This window comes from Vigna unguiculata, chromosome 6 (assembly GCF_004118075.2).
Source record: "Vigna unguiculata cultivar IT97K-499-35 chromosome 6, ASM411807v1, whole genome shotgun sequence".
NCBI lineage: Eukaryota > Viridiplantae > Streptophyta > Magnoliopsida > Fabales > Fabaceae > Vigna > Vigna unguiculata.
Window position 1 is genome coordinate 19,320,395 of NC_040284.1, and position 25,280 is coordinate 19,345,674.

Consider the following 25,280-nt stretch of genomic DNA (forward strand, 5'->3'; position numbering starts at 1 on the left):
CAGTATTATGATGACAACTTCTCAAGTATATCTGTTAATATATTTATTTAGTATATATTATTTTCATTACCTTAAATTTGAACTGGTAATTTAGTTTAATAATCAAATAATAACTGTGCAAGGGAGTGATTCAATTAATCTAAACCTAATCTCATTGAGTAGATCAACTTTCAAATGTTGCAATCCAAATCATATTCTACCATTCATTATTTTAACTTTTAGATTGTAGACTTTTCAGTTCAAAATCTGTCAAAATCATTTCAAACCAAGCCAAATTGGAACTCTATCACACTAATTGCAAACTAGAAATATTATAAGTTTAATTAAATGTTTGCAAAAAGTCTTCTGAAAATAGTTCTTTTTAATCATATCAGAAGTGTCTGAAATTCCTGGTCAATTTTCAGACTGATATTTCCACTAAAAAAATTTAATTGAGAAAAAGAAACTTATTGGGTGAATTATTTGGTGGAAGCCAAATTGCAGACGTCGACAACCACTTTCCAGAACCCCCTCCTATTAGCAAAAAGAAAAACAAAGTTGTGCATTTGATACCTTAACTTTCGAGCAATAACATAACAAATGATAAATTTTTAAATTATATAATTTCTTTTACGTGATGTATTTTATGGCGGATAATGGAATATGTAACCACCCAAATTTTAGTAGCTAGATGCTATAAAAAAGGTATTACATATCCATATCAAGTTCAAGTTCATGGTGAATAATAGATAGAATTGAAATATTATGTACAATCTTCCATAGAGAGTTTTTAAAACAAAGTATTTGAGAATGAAGGAAGAGTCAAAATGTTACATAACATAAACTTTCCTATGAAAGCAACTAATTACTCCTACGACAGTTTCAATGTTGCTCTTTATTATCTTCTATTATTAGGAAACAGATAGTCATAACAAGCGGATACCAAAGCATAAACAAACAAGCAGGATAAGTTAGAGTTCATTTTAAATTAAGTTTTGAAAAAAATAAAACTTATATAAAAATAATACAATTACTACATAACTTCATATCAAACATAAAATTTGTACTCACACACATAGGCTCTCATGACCAATTCATATTCCAAGAACCAATAGACTTAACCTTCAGAGAACTAGTATATTAACTAATATTCTGAGACCATGCAACTATCATTGTCCACTCACTCCTACTTCTCAAGAACTATAGTTATATCATGTTCGGGTGTCTTCCTAATTCATAGAGCATGGCAGGATAAATTCTATATTTCACGAGTTCAAACTCTTGCTAAAACTCCATATATGAACCTCCATCTTATTTTTATCTATATAATCCAATTACTAGTAGGGTCAAGATGATCTATTTCAATCTTTGTTGTCAATACACTTCATGCGGTTGGGAATCCAAGTGTGAGTCTAAGTTTTATATTGAGTAAAGATGAAAAAGTTGAGCATCATATAAGGATGAAGACCCATAAATCCATTGTTTTAAGGTTTTGTGTTAATAGTGATGTCAATCCCTTATGGGGTTGGGCTCATGTCTCATTAGTGTTGTATCTCCCAAGTTATCCTCTCTCCAAAAGTCGAAAAGGATTTCCAAAGGCAAAGAGAAAAATTTGAGCACCACTTAGCCCAAGTTGAGTGTTATCTTGGATAAAGAGCTCATTCCTTGCCTCTAATTTCGCGCTCCCGTGTGGAGTGTGTGGCGATGGGTTATGCTTTTTGTTGATGTGACACTTTTTGGTGATTTCTTTTTGCTTATTCTAGACAAAAGGGTTGAGAAGTGTGGAATGTGTTTTGGTGTTTTTCTTAAGTTGTTAGGGCTTCCTTTGAGACCTTCATTCCTCGCATTTGATCTTGATCCTCTTCCATCGTTTGTCTTCTCGTTTTGAGCTCTTCAAGAGATAATGAAGAGCTAAACCCATTTTGTGGATTAGATCTAACCATTTAAACTCTTATTGTTTCTATTTATATGTCTTGCCATTCAATTTAAGTATTTTGTTTTTGTGTTTCATTTTTTTTTTTGACTTAATCATCCATAGCTTGCTATTTAATTAATTGGATATTGAAAAATATCTTTTATAAGCTAGAATTGAAACAAAATACATAATAAAATTTGTATATAGAAATGAAACTTGACTCATTAATTGTATTAAATCTTGATGCGAAATAACACTTATCTTCTTTCTAATTTAAAGTTGAAGTCAACCCATTTACTCAAACTTTAATTCTTGAGTAGAATGAATTTATGTTTTTTTATTAAGAGTAAATTCCTTAAGCACTAAGTGTTATATGCTTGAGAGTAGGATTCAATAAAGTTTAATCCTAACAATAACACTTCATATCATTTTTAATCTATTATGCATTCTAAGTATTTGATAAAATCCCGAAAAAAAAGTTTATTCATTTTTACACAATTTAATTCCTTAAACATCAAAATAATTTATGATATTTTAAAGAACGTTAATTACTTATTATATATTATTATATGTTATTATGAAACTAGTACACTTCTCATTGACTAAATTGTTCTAAGACACGAACATTTAATTCAACTTATTTAAAGAAAAATGGTTCTTTTCTTATGTATTTTTGGAGTATAAAATATTTTAAAACAATTAAAGAAATAATTAAATATGTCTTTGTCCCTTAACTTTCAATGAATTTTGGAATTAGTTCATTTCGAAACTTTGGACCAAATTAGTCATTCATCTTTCAAAATACGTGAATTTAGTCCTTTTAATCAAATTTTGTTAAATTTATCTGACATTTCATGTTTCATAATAGTATTTGATTTAAAATTGAAGCAAATATGTGTCAAATAATATAAACAATTCAAATACAATATTTAAATGCGCATGAAACATCAAATAATCCTAACAAAATTTGATTAAAATAACTAAATTCACGTATTTCGAAAGTTAAAGAACTAAATTGATCCAAAATTTTGAAATGGACTAATTCCAAAATTCACTTAAAATTAAAAGAGCAAAAACATAAGAAAACATAATTTAAACTTAATTAATAAATATGTTAACCTTTAATGATTTGATAGACAGTTAATATACATTATTACTTTAATATCTTAGAAAGAAATAACTGATTTAAAAAAAAATATATGATTTATATTTGATCGGTAAGCATACTAACCTTTAATAACTTGATAGGTTATCAATGGACATTGTTAATTACAAGCGTCAAATGGAATGACAACCCAAATATTCTAACATGAAAGTTAATTATCAACCCTACATCTTGTATAAAATAAACTACTTTAGTACCTATATATTTAAGAATTAGCTTCTACAAGTTGGAAATGGAAAAACAATAATAATGATAATAGTTGAAAATTTAATAATTTAATGTTGATAAAAATAAATCTAATATACAACAAAAGTCCATAAACAATCTACTCAAACAACTTATTTATATCAAAGAAAAAGCTTAAACAAATCAAAGTGAGATGAAAGTTATCAAGACAAATGAAGAAAACTCCATCCTTTGCAAATCAATTTTGATGAGGAAAACAAGAACACTTACATTATTGTATGGATTTGTGTTTCAGAAACTAAACAGACACTTCATCCTATAAGCAAAGAACTTCTTCATTTCTAACAAAATTTTGGAATGTTGACAAATCCAATTGAATGTGTAAATAAAAACACTACAGTGTGATCAAGCAAAGCTGAAGAAAGTAACTACACATAGTGCTAGCAACACTGATTTTATGGCAACAGAACCAGGTAATCTTCCATTGTCCTTCCTTAAGAAAAGTCCTTGGTATATAGGCAAATTGATGAGAACCAAAAATCCACACAAAAGAACTTGCAACACCATTGTGTCACAAATTCCAAAGCCATCTTCCCTTAGAACTGCATCCTTCAACACACTCAGAAAACAGAACAAATTCAGCAATGCAAGAGTTGCTAATACAGTGAGCATTGGAGAGGAGGTTCCAAACTCCATGATTTCCTTCTCATAGCGTTTGGAAGCTTCTTCTTCAGTAACTTTACTTGTGATAACAAAAGTTGAATCTGAGAATCCAAAAAGCTTCAAGATGGTGTCAATGCAGGCAAAAAGATAAGAGCTTGTTCTCTTGTATAGCCATATCCGTAGTTCATTCCACCAACCTTGAAATGTTCCCCCACAGAATAAAAACTCCAACAAACTATAAGTGGCTTCACCAACAATGATATATGCAAAAGGTATGAACCATGGACTTGACATCTGATAAATCCATCAATAACTGGTTAAACACATGCATGATCAAGTATAATGATGCATAATCACAAATAGCATGTTTGATATCCTAAAAGGTGAAAGAAAAATAGAATGATGTAAATGTGTGTAACAAGAGTTATTTGTTGGAAACGGATTCATTGACTAGTCACTAAACAATGTTGTTGATGTTGTTGATGCTAGTCATTCAACACATCAAAATTAACGTGATTTTTTCTGAGAAAAAGACCATGAATCCGTTCTTATTTTGTTTTGTTACCTTTGGAAACAAGGGAATGCCTTTAAGGAGGTACAATGAAGGGATGATAGAATAGTATAGTGTTGCAAAAGAGCTAGGTGCCCATAAGCAATAAATACTATATCCCATTTGGAGTGCCAAACTGATCCTTCCCAAACCATACCATGCAGGGCTAAATTTTGAAAGCAAAATTTGCAAGTCTCCTTCAGACCATCTCTTGTGTTGAACAAGTGTTTGAGGCAAGGTAGTTGGAGCTAACCCTAAGAAAGCCTTCCTTGGTGGATTGTAGTACACTGATTTCCATCCTTGGCATTGAATAGACAATCCTGTTATCACATCCTCCACTGGACACCCATATCTTAAACCCATCTGCAATTCAAGAAACAACATTATAACCTAATTTAGAAATTTAGGGTCTCTTCAAACCATTTGGAGTCTGAAACTTCTGTCACTGTTTTGTTCTTAAAAATGGTCAGGAAAGTTGTAAGAGGAAGGTGTATCTAAATTGCTTTTTACTTCAACTCTTAACTGATGTGAGACTATGGATGTACCAGAAGACTTAGTTTTAGTTTTGACATCTGTTATAAAATTATAAGAAGTGTATATGTTTGTGTGAGTGAGTGAGAGAGAGGGAGAGAAACCTCTTTTCCCCACAGTGTGTTTTCCTCATAGGTGCAACTTGCAAGAGCCTTTGATTCTTCTTTCAGTTCCTCCAAGCTTGTTTCTTTAAACTGATAATCTTCATTAACATTCCAGTTATTCCTATATTGATCACTGAATTTCAATCCACAAAGAGATTCTCTCCTGTGAAAGCAGCCACTTCCTACATACAAAGGACCCCCACAACCATCTGCACCAGGGAACTCCACCTATTTTTTCATAACAAAATAATTGTAAATTCAATACATGTGTCTTTGAAACAAAGTTGAATGCAAATAAGAAAAATAAGGAGTTGCTTAACTTATCATTAGTACAAATTTATGTGTGAGATGTTTGAAGATAACATGACAGAATAAATGTCACTTAAAACTGTTTGAATGAAAGATAAGATATAAAAAATGAGTATCTTAGATTTTCATTAATGAAGTTTCTGAACTAAATCATCTCAGTCCACAAATTACTCACCTCGGATATTGCTAATAGATTACTTCCATATAAATCATTCTTAGTGACATTCTCAAAAATCTGACGGAACTGCACATAAGCTATTTTGTGACCTTTCTCTTCATCCATGAAAAAACATAGAGCATCTCTCACAGACTGTGAATTGTTTGAGTACATGTCACAGTCTACATTTAGAATGATTTTCCCGTCACTGATATTGGAAGACACCCTTAACTGCATATTCACACCAAACAATTGTATAAATTTACACAATTTTACAGATGAAAGATTGATCAAAATACATAAACTAACACTATGAAAGAATTGTACATATTTTATACCAGTGAATTCATAGCTCCAGCTTTGAAGTTGTGGAAATATTGGGGTCTCTTCTCACGAGCCAAATACACCAGAGTTGGTAAAAGGAATCCATCAACATCTTTTGAATTCTCAGGGTCCTTTCTATGAAGTAGTATCTATTAAGAAGAACAAAACATGAGCAACAGGGTGTGTGTGATTATGACAAATGTCAAAAGCTAATGCACTTAATTAATTACTTGAATTCATCATGTTTAAGAAATAAATTGATGTTACTTAAATTACTTCAAAAATTGTATCATGGTCACGTCGAGAAGAATATGAATCCCACTGAGAAAATCCCTTATGCTTTAGACGTGCTTCTTTGGGTACTTCACCAAACTTGGTTGCATCTTCAATACGTCTTTCCATTTCGTTGTACAATTTCTGCATCATGAATACTTTATGTCTGTATTAAATTGTAATGAATTAAAAAAACTAAGATGGAATTATTAAGTAATCTTGTACCTTGATAGCTGTTAGCTCTTTGGTTTGATCAGAATGATTAGAGTAACCTGATGAGACTATACTCTTAAAATATGCAGCTGGTGACCTTGGTTCCACTTTGAACTTTCTGCAAAATGGAATCCAATGTTTTGCAAAGTTTGATGCCTCCAATAGAGCATAGAACGTGATTTGAGATCCAGCATCATCAGAGAGATACACATTCAATTTCTCAGTTGGATAGTCGTAAGCCATAACAGATAGCACTGTGTTAATCACCATCATTGGTGGCTCAATATCAGGGTCTGCTGTGCACACAAATATGTCCACTCCTGGCAACTTTCTCTCATATCTGTTCCAAAAAAACACACAAATTTTCCTCACATGTACCAAATCAATGATCAACAACATAGTTTATGGGTCTGTGCAGGGAAAAATTCATTAAGGAGATAACAATGAGACTTTTGATACAAGAGTCATACGGTCATCAAGATCAACTATCGACTCTAAAACCACTGATGAATTAGGAAGACAATAGTATCAATGAAACTTGAGTCAATTAACATGAGAAATTGACAACACTTCTAATTTAAAACCTTAAAACAATGAATTTATGGGTCTTACTACTTAAATTTTTTCATTTCTACTCGATATAGAACTTAATTCATACTTGCATTTCTAACAATAGAATCTCAATCAGAAATAGAAAGTGAAGGAAAATAAATTAAATAGAAGTAGGTGGCACCTCTGAGAGAGTATGTTTCTGAAGGGTTTTCTGAAGACAAGGTTCCATCTGAAGGCCTGAGTGAGAACCCAGTAAAAGCCAAACCAGAATTCAGCACCAAGCATACCAAGCCATACCCATTTGCCATCTTCACCTTTTGCATCTATGATATGGCTAATTCTGTAAATCCATACGAAGCATATGCACACAAATAATGAAGTTGCAAAGGACCTATAGATGAGTCTTCCTCTGCTCTTTTTTGTCTCAAACAATGGAGTGTGCTCAGTGATTCCCATAACTCTGATATTTCTGTGTGCCTTGTTCTGTTGTTTGTTTTTGGGCTATATATATTGCGTTGCACATTTTCACTGCATTCATATTTCACAGCCATTATTAACGAATTCACGTTTGAATGTTGAAAGTTGGTACATTATTGACTTTTTTGTGCTGTGTGAACCGTATTTTTTAAGGATAATATTGAAGTGGCTGCTGAATGAACGTAATATGTATCATCAGGAATGAGATGATCAATACGTGTTTCATTTTTTTATTTTTTATTTCTAAGTTCTATTTTATAATATAATGTTTTTAATTTACAGAAAATAATGAAAGAAGAAGATAAAAGCAGTTGATTATTAACACAAGTCTCGTAACATTTTTATTTCTAGCTTTGCAATTTTTAAATATCAGGAAAAGCTTCATTTTTAATAAATAAAAGGCATATTGGCTTTTCGAATGCACATGTAAAAAATGATAAAAGTATTATTATATATTTATAAATCATCTTTTAATCTTCATTTTGTAGTTCTAAAAACAAAAATAAACGAGTCTTGGTTAGATGACTTGTTAACAGAACTAGCAAATTGCAATAGCTTAATTTTGATAAGTTGTTAATTTTACATAATTAAAAAGTAAACTCAATTTGAATTTGCTAAAATATGCAAACAAAATAAAATATTATATTATATAACATTTAAGTATTAACACTTATGTGTATATAATTAAGTGTTTGAATCCCTTGAATATTTATTATTATGATTAATTATGTGATGGCAAAGTCAAACCACAAGACGCAGAAATTGACTTGAGGAACGTCTTAAATGTCATTGAATCATTTACATCGAAAAGAACTCAAACGTAAGCACTCACATAGTTTTTATTTAGAAATAACTTTGAACAACATATAGTTAGTGATCTCAATAATAATGATGCAAGTACGAATGACACGAATAACATGAAAGAAACTAAGCACATTGTATAGGAGTATTATCCACCAACTTATCTATATTTAGTAAAAGACAAAAAAATTTGTAGCACGTTTTGTTAAGGTTGTTTGAGTTTGTGCACATCCTTTGAGTGAATGCTAGATCCCTAGAAAAAATTGGGGATATCAAAATATTTGTAGGAATATGTACAAAAGTTTTGAAGATATTAAATATATAAAACATGCTAAAATTAAGTCATTTTCTTACATAAGTTATTTACAAATGGATAAAGTTTAAATATGGTTATCATGTGGTTTGAGTTTTCTTTTACATTAAGTCATGTGATATTTTGTAAGTGTGAGCCATCAAAATGTTTTCATAAAGGTTGTCCTTAGATAAGTGCGATCGATGTCAGATAAATGAGACCGGTTGGTTACGAGATCCAAATTTCTTTTTAAACTATGAAAGCGATTAGGGTTGCGTTCGAACTTTACATGAATTTGGGATAATAATTTTAAGAGGATTTTAAGAGAAAAGGAAGTGAATGTAAGGATCTTTAGACTAAAAAAATGAGAAGAAAAATTATAAAAATTTGTGATGAATTGATTGATATAGATAATAAAATAATTTATTTTATTTATTTTAAAATAAAATATATATTAAAATAAAATAAAAGGAATTATTTTAATTAATTTTTTTATTATAAAAATAAATTATATTTACAAAAATTATTAAGTATGATTTATTACGATTGAATAAAAAATATTAAATATTTTATTATATTTAATTTAGTTTTAATTGTTTATTATTTTTAACAGAATATGAAATTGTTTTCTAAATAAAAATTAACATAAAATTTAAATAATTCACTTTTTTTTTTGCATTTTTCATCGGTCTCACACAATTTGTTTTTGGAAACCGTGATATTTTATCTTAATTTTGCCTTATTACATGCAAAATTATCGCATTTTTGCGATTAGCGTGTTTCCGTAGTTGGAAACAAACGGAGCTTAAGTGTGTGGATAAACCAAACGAGTGACTTTCTTATTTGTGTTTGGACGAAAAAATTTAAATATTCTAAAAAATTAAAATATGTAGTATTTGGATTATTTATAATTGAATTTTTTTACTTTGTGTTTTTAGACAACGAATTTCAACAATTCTAACAAATTGAAATATCTAGAAATTCAATTACTTATAATTGATTTCTCTACATTTTTTAAATAATTAGTTTGGATAAAATAATTAAAATATCTTAGATTTCAATTTTTTTATTTGGATAAAACAATTTATTTTTTATTTTTTGATGAATTCAACTCTATTTTTTATTCTAACTTAACTTAATTCAACATTTAATTCAGTACGACTTGTCTTGACTTTTTATTCAAGTAGAGTCGAGTTGATTCAACCTTAGTTGGTTCGACCTGGGCCGATTTGAAATTATTCGACCTTGATATAATTTGAATTGATTCGACATCATTCAAACTGATCCAACCCAAGTTGACTCGCCTTAACCTTCAACTGTGGTAGATTGGTTTAAAATTTATGTCTAGGACAACTCGACTTGACCTTCGTTCCAGACCAGCTCGGCTCGACCTACGGCTCGGGCCGCCACGTCTCGTCCTTCAACCCGAACTGACTCGTCTCGACTCTCTACCTAACTCGACTCATGTGAACTTTTTATGTCCTAACCAATGAGAAATTACACAACTTGGAAAATTTCAATTTCCTTCTTTTTTGAGTATATTTCAATTTCTATTATTTTAGTTATTTGAAATACCTTTTTAAAATTTCTCAATTTTAATTTTCTTATCCAAACATGTCATTTTCTTTAAAGAATTTCAAAATTTTCAAATAAATGAATTACTCTCTTAAATTGTCTCATCTAAACACACCATTAAAAAATATTGGAAACATACAAGACACAAAATGTCATCCTAACTGTTAACACAATTATATTACATTCGAAGTCATTAAAGATAAATTCTTACAATTACATTGTAGGTTGGATTGTCCTCGTTAATTTAATCATAACATATAAATTAATCTCTATAAATATGTTTAGAAGAGAAAGATAAAGAAAAGAAATACCTTTCGTAAAATAAAATTATCTTATATAAATTAAAAAAAATTATAGACTTAATATTTTGATTTCTATATTTAGACTTATAAATAACTTAAGTTCATTTTTTTTTTTCTCAATTGAGTTTCTCACATTTGTTAAATTGATATTAACATTGTTTAAAAGTATCATATATCAAAATTTGGTTGATCACTTGTCTTGGAACTCCACTTTTTTTTGTTTTATTTTTCTCCCTCCACCTTCCACCACTTCCCACCACCTTCTTTCACCTCCCACCGTCTTCCTCCAGCTTCCTCCCACTGATTCCCTCCACCCACCACCCACTAAATCCTCATTTAATTTATAAAAATATAATAGAATTATGTTGAGGTGTCATAATGTCTTACTAACCCTCTTGTTTTTGTCAGTTTTTTTATCATAGAGTTTCACTAACATTTCGCAATTTAATAGAATTTTATTAGAAGGAAAATAATTCAGTATAGGTGATTCATTAACAAAACTTTTGTTAAGAAAATAATTTGTAATAAACACTCACGAAAAAGTAAAGAACTTTTAGATTATTTTATTCGCAAATACTACTCATATATTAGTTTATACAATTAATATAAGCATACATACAAAGTAAATATAATATCCTACAAAATTATGATACTATTTTCTTCTTATAAGAGCCAACAAATGTTTATAAGAGCCAACAATTTATATATATATCTATATATATCTATATATATATATATATATATATATATATATATTACTCTATCACATATTTCACCCATATATAACTAGGGATGACAACGAGGCGGGATGGGTACGGATTTTGCAATTCCATACTCATTTTTATAGAAAAATTCATCATCGTCCTCGTACCCAAACCCAACGGATATTAAATTTTTGTTCCATCCACATCCCCATTGAATAACGGGTATATACTTGTACCTATACACATACTCATATTCTTACTCTTTCAATAATAATTAATTATTTTTTATGAAAAAAAAATAAAAAATATATATATATATATATATAATATTATCAAATATTCAATATTAAGTGGAGGGTTGTTTCTTCGATATCAAATATTTAGAAAGAAATTATAATTGTATACATTTCAAATTAAAATATCAAATAAAATTTTATGAGAACCAAAACATTTATTAAATTTGCAAACATTAATAAAACTTAGTTGATAAAATTTAAAAATATTTTTAAAAAAAAAATATAAAAGGAAAACAAATATTCAAATTAAAATATATTTTAAATGTCTGTTTACTTCAATTTTTTAAATTCTAATGATTCTCTTTTTTTACACTAATAAAAGTTATAACATATTACTTGATCAAAATCATGCAAAAAATAAAGATTAAATTAATCATAATAAAATTTTAACGTAGATTATGTATATTTTGAACTTCAATATATGTTGGATGATGATAAAAAAAAATCATCGTAATTATATAAATTTGAATATTATAGTAAATAAAATATACTTATACAATTAAGTGACGAAATTACAGTTTAATATTGAGTTAGAAAAAAATATATATATATATATATATATATATATATATATATAAATAGTATTATACATGATAAAAATAAACAACAAATGAAAATATTAAAAAATTATCAAATATGTGTCTTTAAAACAATTTGAGAGATTATTGAATGAAATCTCACAAAGAAAAGCAAATATATATTAAGGGTATGATAAGATGAAAAATACCTTAGAAATCTAAGAAAAATTTTCAAATATCAACATAGTCAATGGTTGAGAAATAACAAAAATTATTCTAACAAAACAAAAGAGTTCTTCAAATGAAACAAAAATTAATAATAATAGTTATTCAATAATTGAATTGAGAGTGTTAAACATTTTCATTTGAAAGGAAAATATGCAATAAATAAATATTAAAAAAGAATAAAAATATTCAAATGTGAGACATAAAAAGTATTTAATTAATATACATCAATTGAACATAATTGGATAAATGTTATGATATGATGAAAAATATATTGGAGATGCGAATGAATTTCATGAAAAATAAACAATTAGAATAATTAAAAAATAAAAAGTGTGTAGTGTATATATATATATATATATATATATATATATATATATTAATTATGAATATTTTAATAATTTAAGTGGGAAAGAGTATTATGGCGGGTATAGAGTAGATATGTACATGTCCATGCCCAATTGAAAATTTTGAGATTCTTCATACCCAGTCAATGCAGTATCGTCAAAATGAAAACGAATTCGAACAATACCTAGGGGACGAGTTTATTTACCATTTCTATATATAACTATTTTGAAACATTGATTAGATATAACATATTAATTTTCCTTCCATAGATTAAAACGTGTCTACTATAAAATTTTCCCTCCAAACTTTCATAAATGTAACAACAATCGAGATAAACATCGGAAAATAAACCCTAAACCAGCATACTCTCTTAACAAATTACTCAAATACGAAAATAATTAAATTAAAATTCTAACAGGAAAGGTGTAATGATCGAAATTCAATATAATGTTATGTTTTTCCGTCTATTCCCTTTGGGTAGGAGATACATCTTATTGTTTCCTTTAGGAAGACTTTGTGGCTAATTGACTTTCTTCTAAAAAATTGTATGATGGAAACATGGATGTGAACGGGGCGATAGAGTACGGATAGTAATTCTCTTGCAATTTATCCGTCGAATAAATATTTATCTCGTACTCGTAGATATATTCGTGTAGATATTTGCATATATTTTTGATATCCAAGGATATTTGCGAATACCTGCGAGTATTTACAAAATAAAATTTTAATAATTAATAAAAAATTTAACCATAAATTTAAATAACAATACAATGCATAACCTTTATAAATTCTAAACAAAAGTGAAAATAACTCATTTAATTAGTGTTGAATGACAATTTACAAATAAATGAAGATTTTTTAAAACCAATCGATGAAAAATAATCTATTCAAAATCAATGTGTTAATGTTTTAAGAAATTTTTTTAATTTAAATTAAAGTATAGCAGTTGCGAATATCCACATATACGAATATTATGATACTTGTTCCCGCTCCGTTAATATGCGGGTATAAAAGATACTCATATCCATTACTTGCAGATATTTATTTATAATATTAATTTTCTATCCATTACGAATTTTATCCAAAAATATCCATGGATACGAGTTTTTCTTACATCCCTAAATGGGAACCTCTTCAAAGAAAAAGATTGATTTTATGGCTCACCTAATTAACTCTTTCGACCCATGTGAAAGCTTGTGCATAAATAAATCTTTCAAATTGGGCAATCTACAAGATACTTTTACGGATATAAAGCCTTTTAAATTGAACTCCAAAATATACTATTAATTCAAAACATTTTTGAATTGAAAAATCCTGAAATATTTCCCATGTTCCGTAAGTTAGAAAACTCATATAAAACAATATGAAATATCATGGCCAACAAAAGAAAATGAAAGAATATAAATCAAAACTTGATTTTCTTAACACTTTTACCACTCACATTTAGATTATATGACAAAGAAACCAATATTAAAGAATCTATCCGTCAACGGTCTCAAATAAGATAAGTTAAGTTGAAATTTTTAATATATCAATTCGTTTTGGCCTGAGCTGCTTAGCTTACTAAATTAATAGATTAAAAGTGAAATAAGACTAATTAACATGTTACTCTTTTAATTAAATATTAAAATGAAAAATTATTTAAAACATTATTTTTTTATATTATATTTTGTAAGGAGATAAATATACTATAATATTATAATTTAAATTATTAAAATTTATAAATTAAATTCTAATTATTAATTATAATAAATCAATTAAAATATAAATATGATAATTATTTTAATTTATCCGATTAAAACATTAATTAATCAATTAAAAATTTAAAATATTTATATAATTAAAAGTATTTTTAATGTTTATTTATTTTTATATAAACAAATTTAAAAAAATTAAAAAGGAAATTGACGAGTCGAACTGTCAGCTTATCCTTTAAGAAGATGAGTTATAAATTTTGACAAATCAAACTAACGTGACATTCTTTTAGCGGACCAGTCACAAATCGAACTAAAACATATTCGATTCACCACAATTCACGTTAAAATTGATACTACAAGATGACACTAATTAATAACAACAATGTAAAACTCAATAAAACTGAGCGCAAAATGAGATATTGGATGAGTTTAAAGATTATTTTTGTTTGTTTTTTACATATCCATCCATGGAAGTGCATGAAAAAAGAAATCAAGGGAGGGCAAAAAGCAATTGTCTTATTGCAAATATTTTAAAGGCCATTTCTGAATTGGGCTTACAAATCACCCCGGCGTTGGCCCATGGTTTTAAACGTGGGGTTTCTTCCTGCAACTCCACTATTTCTTCTACACTCCCAAATAATTTTTAATTTTCAAAAGTATCCCTTGACCATTTGACTAGCAATAAACTTTTAAAAAAATTAAACTCACATTCTCTTTCTTATTTAGTGAAAACTAACTCACTCACATCACATCTCACCCTAAGCCTAAAAGCACAACCACAGAACTCTCCTCTCATCCCCACGAAGCTCACATTTTCTCTTTCTCTTCTCTTCACATTCTCCCACATTCTCCTCCATTCTCCTCCATTGTAGTCCTTGTGTTGTTTTATCTCTCCTTTCTCTTCACACCATAGACATTTACACAAGTAATATCCTCTCCGTATTGTTGATGTAAATTATTTTTAATGATTTACAAATAGGGTAGAGTATAAGTGTTTTGTTTTGATGTTATAATATTGTGAAACCATTAACCAAAAGTGAAAGCCACGGGTCTGAAATGGGAACTCGATAATGACAACCGAAAGTCGACTTCTAGTGAAGCAATCGACTTCCAGTCAAGGAACACGACTTTCGATGAAGGAAAACAAAATTGAAAATGACCATCGAAAGTCCACTTCTGTAGGATAGAAACACAAACCGGAAGTCGACTTCTGTAAGTGAAAAATGGTTAAAATTGAAAATTACCACCGGAAGTCCACTTCCGTAAGATAGAAACACGTACCGAAAGTCGATCTCCGTAAGTGAAAAATGTTGTTGAAAAACCATCATCGAAAGTCGACTTCCGTAAGTGAAAAATGATTTTAAAAAACCATCACCGAAAGTCGACTTTCGTAACTTTATCATAAGTCCCGGATGTGAAGAGATTTTTGGAAGTGAGTGAAATTGGAAATCTAATTTTCGGAACTTCCGGTGAATTTCAAAAAATCGACTTCCATAAGCTTATCATAGTTTTCAGAAGTAAAAATTGGGGATGTTACTTCCGGAAGTTGACTTCTGGTTAAGTATGTTTCCGGAAGTCGACTTCCGGTTCTTTTAGTTTAAATTTTTTATTCATTATTTAAAATTTTATTATTTTTATTATTTCAACATTTCTTAAATATTTAATTTATATTTTTTATTTTAGTTTTTATGTTGTAGTTTGAAAATGTAAATAATTTTAATTTGAATATGTTTTTGAATTTGTTTATTATAAAATATAAAAATAATAAAACAATAAAAAATATAAAATGAAAATAATAATATTAATGCAACAATAAATTAAATATAAAATATAAATAAATAAAAATAAAATAAAGCGTAAGTAAATAAAAATAAAATAAAGCATAAATAAATTAAACTAAAATAAAGCATAAGTAAAAAAATAAAATAAAGAATAAATGAATAAAAATAAAATAAATCATAAATAAATAAAAGAAAAATTAAGCATAAATAAATAAAATAAAATAAAGCATAAATAAGTAAAAAAAGTAAGCATAAATAAATAAAAATAAAATAAAGCATAAGTAAATAAAAATAGAATAAAGCATAAAAATATAAAAATATAATAAAGCACAATTATACAGTAAACCTTATAAAAGTATTAATTAAATCAAGTATAAATAAAATAAAAATTCTACAAGTCTTACTTAACCGAAGTGGACTTCCAGAACTATTACAATTCCACTTATGTTACCAAATTCACCATATCCGAAGGGTGTGGATATGATTAACATGATTTCCGAGAAAATTAAATACCGGAAGTTGACATCTAATTTTGTGTGAAAGTGAAAGGCAAATTTGGGAGTGTAGCGCGTTAGTATATAGCAAATACCATCACAAGCAGGGATGGATGTTTATTGGAGCAAGGAGGGGTCATGGCCTCCCAAATTTTGAATTCTTTTTAATTATATATATATATATAATATTAAAATTTTATTGAATTTTTTAAATTATAGGTAATATATTTCAGGAATTAATGAAAATTAAATGATATATATTTTTTTATAAAGTACAATATTTAATGTTAATAGATAATAGAGAATAAAAATATTTAGGCTTAATTTTTTGTTTGGTTCCTCTTTTTTGTCAAAAAATTGACACTAAGATTATATTAATCACATCAAGAAAGCAAATCATTCATATTAAGAATTTCAATTTTAATGAAAGAATCATTTACCTGTTTCAAGAAATTTAAGTAAAAGACAAATTGCATTAGTTTTTCAAAAATTTAGGACCAAATTGAGATTAAAAAAATTGGAAGACCAACTTAACATTTTTAAACGAAAACCTAAATCAAAAGAGTACTTAAACCAAATATTTATTAATATAATTTTTATTTTCCTTCTTATTTTCTTTTTAGTTTTTTCACAAATTGTAATAATCTCTCGTCTCATATATTTTCTCTTTGTATTTTAAGAAAAAAAAGTTAGACACAAATTATTTTTCCTTTCATTTCTCATTTATCTTATTTCTTTATTGTCTCTTGTCTCACTTGATAATGAAAACATTATTTTTTATCTCATTAGCTATTTGTTTATTATTTTTTATGAATATAGAAAAAAAATGTATCATGTATTTTCTCATAATTGTTTTTTAATTGTGACTTAACCATAATATATTTTTCTTTTAATAATTATGTGCCTCAATTTTTTATTAAATTATGATAAATTATTTTTTAATATTATGTACACAAAATATATATTGATAAAGAATAAAAGAATAAATTCATTATTAAAAAGTGATAAAAAAGGAAACTATCGATGAAAACAAGATAAATTATATTTCTTCACATGTTTTGAAACATTATAATCAAATTGTTTAGTAGAGAAGTAATTTTTTAAAACATTATATTAATGACGAAATATAATGATCTCAAAATTATATTATTCTGACCCTTCAATATTTTTAGTCAACATCCGCCACTGATGACAAGTGATGTTGTTTGTTCAGGCAGCCACCTAGGTAACTTTATAATTACTTAATTATTACTTTTATCTAATTCATCTTTTAATTTTCATTTAATTTTTGAAGGGCATAAATGGAATGGCACAAAACTTTCGCGGTGCAGAAGAAATATTAGGGTGTAGAAAGAAAACCCCTTTAAACGTTGAATAAGTTAACATCTTGATACAAGTGGTGGTAATTAAGATATGCTATTCTGAATACTTCAAAACAAAGTCATTCTCTACATATATATTAACATACACTATTATCGGTTTCAAAATGCCGTGAGTCTCGTATATGAGAATTCAACACACATAATAACAATAAATACTAATAACCTCATTGTATAAACTAAGTACTTAACGTGTAAGTATTCTCATTTTTTAAGCTTCATTTTTTACTTATATTTTTTTTATGTTATCAAATTTTAACATTTGCATGAAAAAAATTGATGATAGATAATATTTTACAGCATAAAAAAGAGACTTTTTTCTTCTCTTCACATGTGATAAAACAAAAGAAAAAGAAAAAACCATAATAACAAAATCATGGGACATAGTAATTAATTTTTTAGGACATGCTCATGATGACAATGAGATGGGGGAAAGAAACAACAATAATAAAGGAAGTGTGAATAAAGTATATAGGGTTCAACGTCCTATAAAATCCAATTGTAGGACAATTTGGCACTATTCAAAACCCACAAATTGCTTCATCAAGGATCAGAAAGCGATGTATGAATTGTATAATATCATGTTATCATGCAAGGTGTCACCTTTCGGCACCCAAAGAACCCTAATTCAAAAAGAATACAAAAACTATAAACTACCAAACAACTTCACCAACAACAACTACCCCAATAACCCTAGTCACACACAGATGTGCTGTTGAGGTTAAAAAATTAAACTTTACGACATTAACATGTGTAAGAATTTGCGGTTTTATTTGATCGATTTTCTTGTACTTTTTTTCTTTTTTACTTTAATCTATTTTTCTCTCTCAATTATTGGAGACAAACTTAGAAAAACAAGGAATGAAAAAAAATATAAAAGAATTTGCCTTTTTGCTGTCTAAAACACTGCTTTCTCTACCATCTCTTTCGTTTTCCTATTGAGGTCATCGTCACCTGAGGGTGTTTTCTTGGACGGTGCCACCGATGACGTGGCGAACCCTAGTGCCATGCGCTAAGGACAAAAGGGTCATTTCATGGAAAAGGAACAAGGGTATACAAACGCTCTGAAACGAAAGGGAGAGTCTTAAAATGAGAACGGGTGCACGCGATCCGCACTCTCATCTCTTTGAACTTGACTACAGCTGAAACAAAAAATTTGTCTCGAACAGCTTTCGGATTTTTCAAACCCACACATCACTTTCTCTCTCTCATAACTTTCTCTTTCTCGCTCTGGAGAGATTCAATATCGGAGCTTTTGATTGGAAATTTTGAGAGTCAGCTTTTTGAAGAGGCCCTGGAAGGTGAGGTCCTATTTCTTCTTCTTATTTTCTTTTTTTGTTTTTTTTTTTTTGTGAATTTCGCTTGGGATTTATGAAGGTGGAGGCTTTGATGGTTTTGTGATTTTGGGTTTTGTTGGATTGTTTGGAGAGGCCGCTTTCGGTTTTTCGTTTGTTTTTGTCGTTCGTCGTTTTTTTGCTTCGTTGGCTGTTGTTTCAATTCATGCTCTGTTTGCGGCGTTTGATGATGTTTTTCTGTCGTTTTCGGGTCGTTTTGACCTACTTCTGGGGCTTTTTAATTGCAATGTTATCCCCTCTGCCGTGTAGGTTGGACAAACTTCTGTTCATGTTTTAGAGAATAAATTTGTTTCAATAATTGTGGTCTTTTTTTTTTATTCTGAAGGGGTTGTTTGGATGGGAAAACCCTTTGAAAAAAAAAATAGATTGTGGAATTTTAAGTTTTTCGTTACTATTTTTTTTTGCATGTAAAGTTTGGATTGCCTGAAATCTTTGCATTTTGTTTTTGGAGGCCTATTTGCACTGCAGAAAGGTCCTTGACTCCTCAATTTATTATGGTTTTGTGAATGGGCTCTTAACATTGTGTAATATTCTTTATTCTTTGGTTTGTTTATACTTATGCATTAAGGGGGTTGTAGTGTGGATACAAGTTGGTTGTTGTTTGAGGAGTATGTTGTTTTTTGAATGTTCTTATTTGATAGAACGGGGAGGTATTCTGGAATCTAGTAGGCTGTTGGAGTTTAATCCAGAATAAGCTATTGATAGTGACTGTTCAAAACTCAGAAGTATTTTTTGAGAGAGAATCTTACTGTTTCAATATATCCAAGTGCAAGTTGTATTAGTGATTTTAGGGTTCTATCATGTCTCTTGATTCTTGACACTGCACAAAAATAACTTTTTACTTTTTCCCCTTGGTTGGAGAATGATCCTGTGTCCATCACACAGTCACTGTGATAGATTTTTGGTATATGGAGTTTTTCTTCTTTAACTTGGTTTTATAGTGGTCTTGTTTTGTCTGATATTCTTCTAATATGGAGTTCTGTATGTTTGACGTTTATAATTTACCAGTTCATGATGATAATTATTTTATTTTAATATCTTTCTACTAACTTGTTTGCAACAGGTTGGCTTCAAACTACTTAATATTATTATAAGACACAATGGTAGCAAAAATTCGGCAAAGTGCTACTGAGTCTCCTAATCCAAAACCTGAGGTTGGAGAGATTGACACCAGCCCACCTTTTCAGTCTGTTAAAGATGCTGTCTCTCTATTTGGTGAAGGTGCTTTCTCTGGTGAAAAACCAATTATTAAGAAGGCAAAACCTTATTCTGCTGAGGTAATTGTTGTTTTGTACTTGGATGTGTTCTCTACCACAACAATGTTACACTGGAAGTTGCATGATGTAGCATAAACATTTTATGATTCAAGGTAGTCTTTTTAACTCTAATTGATAAAAAGAGGAAAAAAAAACCTTTATGACAAATTGACTATATGCATTTTGACGGAGCAGATACTTATCCAGTTTGCTTAATAAAAGTTTTACACTATTTTATCGTCCTGTGTTTCTCTCCATTGTGCGAGGAGGCACTTCACTCTCATTGCCAGACTAGTTTTCCTTATTATTTTAGGACTTGCAAAATGCAGACTCAATTTTATTGAGCAACTCTGGAAAATTTCTCTGCACTGATAAAACTATGGTATAAGTTTCAGTTCTGCATACTAGAGTATCCTCCCTCTTTCTCTCTATAAAAGACTAGAACGTAATAAGTCATAGGACATGGGGAAACCTTTATGACCAGAGGCCCCAAAACCATTCTCATATCATGCTTAACACTCTACTTCTTTAAATCCTTCATCTCCTTCTATCAGTGCCATATCATCATTCTGTAATGTTGTGGCTTGATAGAATGAACAATGTGAATGTGTAAACGATCACTTTGGTCCCTAAATTTGTAGGGTGCAGTAACATTAGTCCCTGAACTGAATGAAATTAGAAATTCGTTCTTGAAAGTGTAATCGGCAATCACATTTGTCCAAAATTCAAAAAATTGTGTTATTAAAGTGATAATATTAAATATATGTAAGGACTAAAATGAACTTAAATAGTTAATTTAGGGTTTTAGTTAACATCCCAAAGACTTATTATACCTTTTGGTTTTAACTACTTTGAGTTTCCTGAGCATTTTCAATAGTTTTAGCTTTTATTAAAACAATTATAATTCTCAGCTTGACTACATAAATGGTTTGGAGGACAATTCAGGTTCCTAAAATGGTCTTTTTCTACTCAAAATTGTGTGAACGTGTATATAGCATATGGGAATCGTAAACAAGAATTCCAGGTGTCTCAGCAGTGTTAATGGTTTAATGATATTAAAATTACATTGTTATAAGTTGTTTTTGCTCAGTTTTCTTAAAGATCTGAATACAGGAAGATGTTGTGTTCATCATTTAAGAAGGAATCTCTTGTGCAAGAATGAATTGGCACAGGTTTCAACATACTCAAGGGCAACATTACATTTTCCATGTAACATTATGCAAATCTATATCCACCATTTTAGATAATCAATTACCATAGCAATCTGTTTTAATTGTACACCACTTTGTTCTAGTAACACCAGCTGATCTAACTTCTGACCACTAAATTAGGTTATCCATTAATAATTTTATATTTCCTTCTACCAAGATAGATTTCATTGTACTTTGTCTTTTTCAATTTCCAATTTACAAGTTTGTTCTTTCACTAGAGAGTATTGGCCAAGGAGACACAACTTCATGTAGCCCAAAAGGAGCTGAACAAGTTAAGGGAACAAGTAAAGAATGCTGAAACTACCAAGGTTCAAGCTCTTGTGGAGCTTGAAAGGGCTAAAAGAACAGTTGAGGATTTGACACAGAAGATGAAAGTTATTGGTGATTCTAGGGAGTTAGCGATCAAGACTACCGAAGCTGCAAAGAGTCAGGCAAAAAAACTTGCAGAAGAAAAGCATGGTATCCCTGACGCAACAGGTAGTGCTTGGAAGGAAGAATTAGATTCTGCAGTAAAAAGGTATGCAGCTGTCATGACAGAACTTGATGCTGCAAAGCAAGTATTGAGCAAGACTCGACAAGAGTATGATTCATGCTTGGATGCAAAAAAGTCTGCTTTCAAGCGAGCAGCAGAAGCTGAAGATGGATTGAAGGAAAACACAGAAAGAGCATGTGAGATTTCTAAAGAAATTTCATCTGTAAAGGAGTCAATTGAGCAAGCAAAGCTTGCATCTATTGCAGCACACCAACAGCAAGCAATGATTTTGGCTGAGAAAGATGTTCTAAGACAATCGTATAAAGCTACCCTGGAACAATCTGAAAAGCAATTGCTTGCTTTAAAGAAGGAATTCAGTCCTGAGCTTTCCAAGAATCTTGAAATGCAGCTGGAGGAGAGAATGAGTGAAATTGGGGCTCTTCAAAAGGAAATGGAAAATAAAAGGACCTCGGACTTGGACTCTGTGAAAAGCGTCACTTTGGAGCTTGATGATGCTAAGGGGTCACTGCAGAAAGTAGCAGACGAAGAAAGCTCTCTTAAAAGCTTAGTGGAATCTCTCAAGGTGGAACTGGAGAATGTAAAGAAAGAACATTCTGAGTTGAAGGAGAAGGAATCTGAAACTGAATCCATTGTTGGGAATCTGCACGTCAAGCTCCGCAAAAGCAAGTCCGAGCTTGAAGTCTGCATGTCAGAAGAATCTAAAGTTAGAGGTGTATCTGAGGAAATGATCTTGACACTTAGCCAGCTGACATCTGAAACTGAAAATGCAAGGCGGGAAGCAGAAGATATGAAGAAAAAAACAGAAGAATTGAAGAAAGAAGCTGAAGTTACTGGACTTGCATTAGCAGAAGCAGAGAGAAAGCTTAAAGTGGCACTGGAAGAAGCAGAAGCAGCAAAAGCAGCCGAGAAAAGAGCTCTTGACCAGATTACAGTGTTAACTGAAAGAACTACTGCTGCTCGTGCATCCACATCTGAATCTGATGCTGTCATCACAATCTCAAAAGATGAGTTTGATTCACTAAGCCATAAAGTTGAGGAGTCTGACAAATTAGCAGACATGAAAGTGGCTGCTGCTAAGGCACAGGTTGAAGCTGTGAAGGCCAGTGAAAATGAGGCTCTCAAAAAGTTAGAGACAACTCAGAAGGAGATTGAGGATATAAAGGCTGCAACACAAGAGGCTCTGAAAAAGGCTGAAATGGCTGAAGCAGCAAAAAGGGCAGTGGAGAGTGAGCTCCGAAGATGGCGCGAAAGGGAGCAGAAGAAGGCTGCAGACGCCGCATCCAGAATTTTGGCTGAAACACAGGTGTCAACAGAATCATCACCTCAGCACTACAGGATTCAAAAGCAGAATCCTCCTCATACAACTACGCAGGTGAGGAAGTTTGAAAAGGAGAAGGTTTCAGTTTCAAAAAAAGCACTCTTGCCTAATATTAGCGGCATCTTCCATAGGAAGAAAAACCAGGTTGAGGGTGGCTCTCCTTCTTATCTGCCTGGTGAAAACCCTCTATGAAATATGTAATGTGCAGCAGTTTGTGCAGCTCTTGAATTTGAGAGAAACATTTATTTGTGTGTAGTTGAGGAATTTGATCAGATTTTGTCGTTGTAGTCTGTTTGAAGGAAAGGATTGTGTAGTGTTTATAGTTTGGTGACAAATTTGGAGATGCATAATGTAAATGGAACCAGAAGTAAGATTAAAATCTATTGTTTTTTTTTTCATCTGTTAATACTAAGCTTTCATGGCTGGTAGTTTGAACTATATTTGAAGCAAAGTATTGTGTAATGTGAATAGTGTTTGGTTACCATTCTAGGAAATGCACAATGCAAATACTTCATTTCAGTTTGGTTCATAAGAAAAACTTTATAAATGTGTCTCTATGCATACTAAAATACAATGTCAAGGTAGTGAAAGATACAGCACAAAAATCATGGTGATTTTAATGCACTATTCAATTTTCCATAAGGAGTAAAACTTTCAACTGCATAACCTTCTCTAACTTGTCATAAATAACTCAAACTACAAAGCAAAGCTACTTCTAACCTAACCTTTCTCCATTTATAGGCAACTTGCACCACTAAACATTTACTACTCATTTTTGTATATAACACATAAATTTTCTTTAATTTCTCTACCACACTCCAAGAACGTCTCACCCTCTTCGTAAATGGACTAATTGGACCACCTACCACTGCACACAGTCTTGACAAAAAGATGCATCATCCTAATCAAAATCTAAGAAACTAAAATGTGTTTTATGAGAATTTTCATACAAAACAGCACTATCTACGTTTTGTTTATGCAAATAACACACTTTTAGTGTGTTAGATCAGAATTTGATTCCCTGAATCTGTTTTTGGTGTACCTGATAAAAAAGTAAGTCAAAATGTACTAGTTCGCGTTCAGAATTCGATTTTCAGAATCTGAATTTTGAATTAGCACAATAAAAATGTTTTTTTTTTATAAATAAAACATACAGTGTGGTATTTAGAGAAAAAAAAAATGGGACATAGTGCTATTATGTGAAAATTTCGTTTTATGGTTCTTTTTTTATTATATCATTTATATTATTGTAGAGGCAGTGGAATAGAAGTTGAAGCACATAAATTCCTGTGTTTTCTAATAGTTTTTTATGGTTTAGTTTCCCGTTTGTTTTCATGGGTTATTTTATTTTCAAAGTCAGTCAATAAAAAATCGATCTTAATATGGTTTATTAAAACAGTTATTACAAACTTCAACTATTTAGAAACTAAAAAAAAAACGTTTTTACTACATTAGGTAATGACAAATATAATATTATTTATATTTTATCTCTTAAAAACGATTAATGAAGTTACAGGAAATTGTGCCTTAGTATCCAAATGATAGTTTAGACAAAACATACATGTTTTAGTTCAACTGAGATTTAGTAAAAGGTTTAAAGGCAACATGTCCATTTTCTCTGAGTAATATCTTCAATTTTATTGATTGATATAATGAATGTTTAGCTATAGGAATATCAAACCAGCACGTTCTGATAATGAAAAAGCTTTATTAAAACATAAAGTTTGCAACGATTTTTACATTTGGAAGAGATTATAATTGTTTAACTATAATATGAATGTTAAGGATGTAAAATTGTGAAGACATTGTGACACTTTATGGTGCCACCTTTATTTTG

The 25,280-nt window shown here is 29.8% G+C and overlaps 2 protein-coding genes across 2 annotated transcripts; one reads left to right on the forward strand and one right to left on the reverse strand.

Moving 5' to 3' along the window:
* Positions 1-3,564: 3,564 nt before the first annotated feature.
* Positions 3,565-7,425, reverse strand: LOC114186776 (cellulose synthase-like protein E1). Its single transcript, XM_028074786.1, has 8 exons — positions 7,103-7,425; positions 6,382-6,709; positions 6,160-6,300; positions 5,898-6,032; positions 5,578-5,790; positions 5,094-5,321; positions 4,474-4,821; positions 3,565-4,202 (listed from the first exon to the last, which is right to left on the reverse strand). Exons 1-8 carry the CDS (start codon positions 7,375-7,377, stop codon positions 3,651-3,653), a joined length of 2,220 nt encoding a protein of 739 aa, XP_027930587.1. The 5' UTR covers positions 7,378-7,425; the 3' UTR covers positions 3,565-3,650.
* An 11,328-nt stretch (positions 7,426-18,753) lies between these two features.
* LOC114187724 (WEB family protein At5g55860-like) lies at positions 18,754-23,881 on the forward strand. Its single transcript, XM_028076047.1, has 3 exons — positions 18,754-19,111; positions 20,229-20,442; positions 21,851-23,881. Exons 2-3 carry the CDS (start codon positions 20,266-20,268, stop codon positions 23,633-23,635), a joined length of 1,962 nt encoding a protein of 653 aa, XP_027931848.1. The 5' UTR covers positions 18,754-19,111; positions 20,229-20,265; the 3' UTR covers positions 23,636-23,881.
* Positions 23,882-25,280: the final 1,399 nt, after the last annotated feature.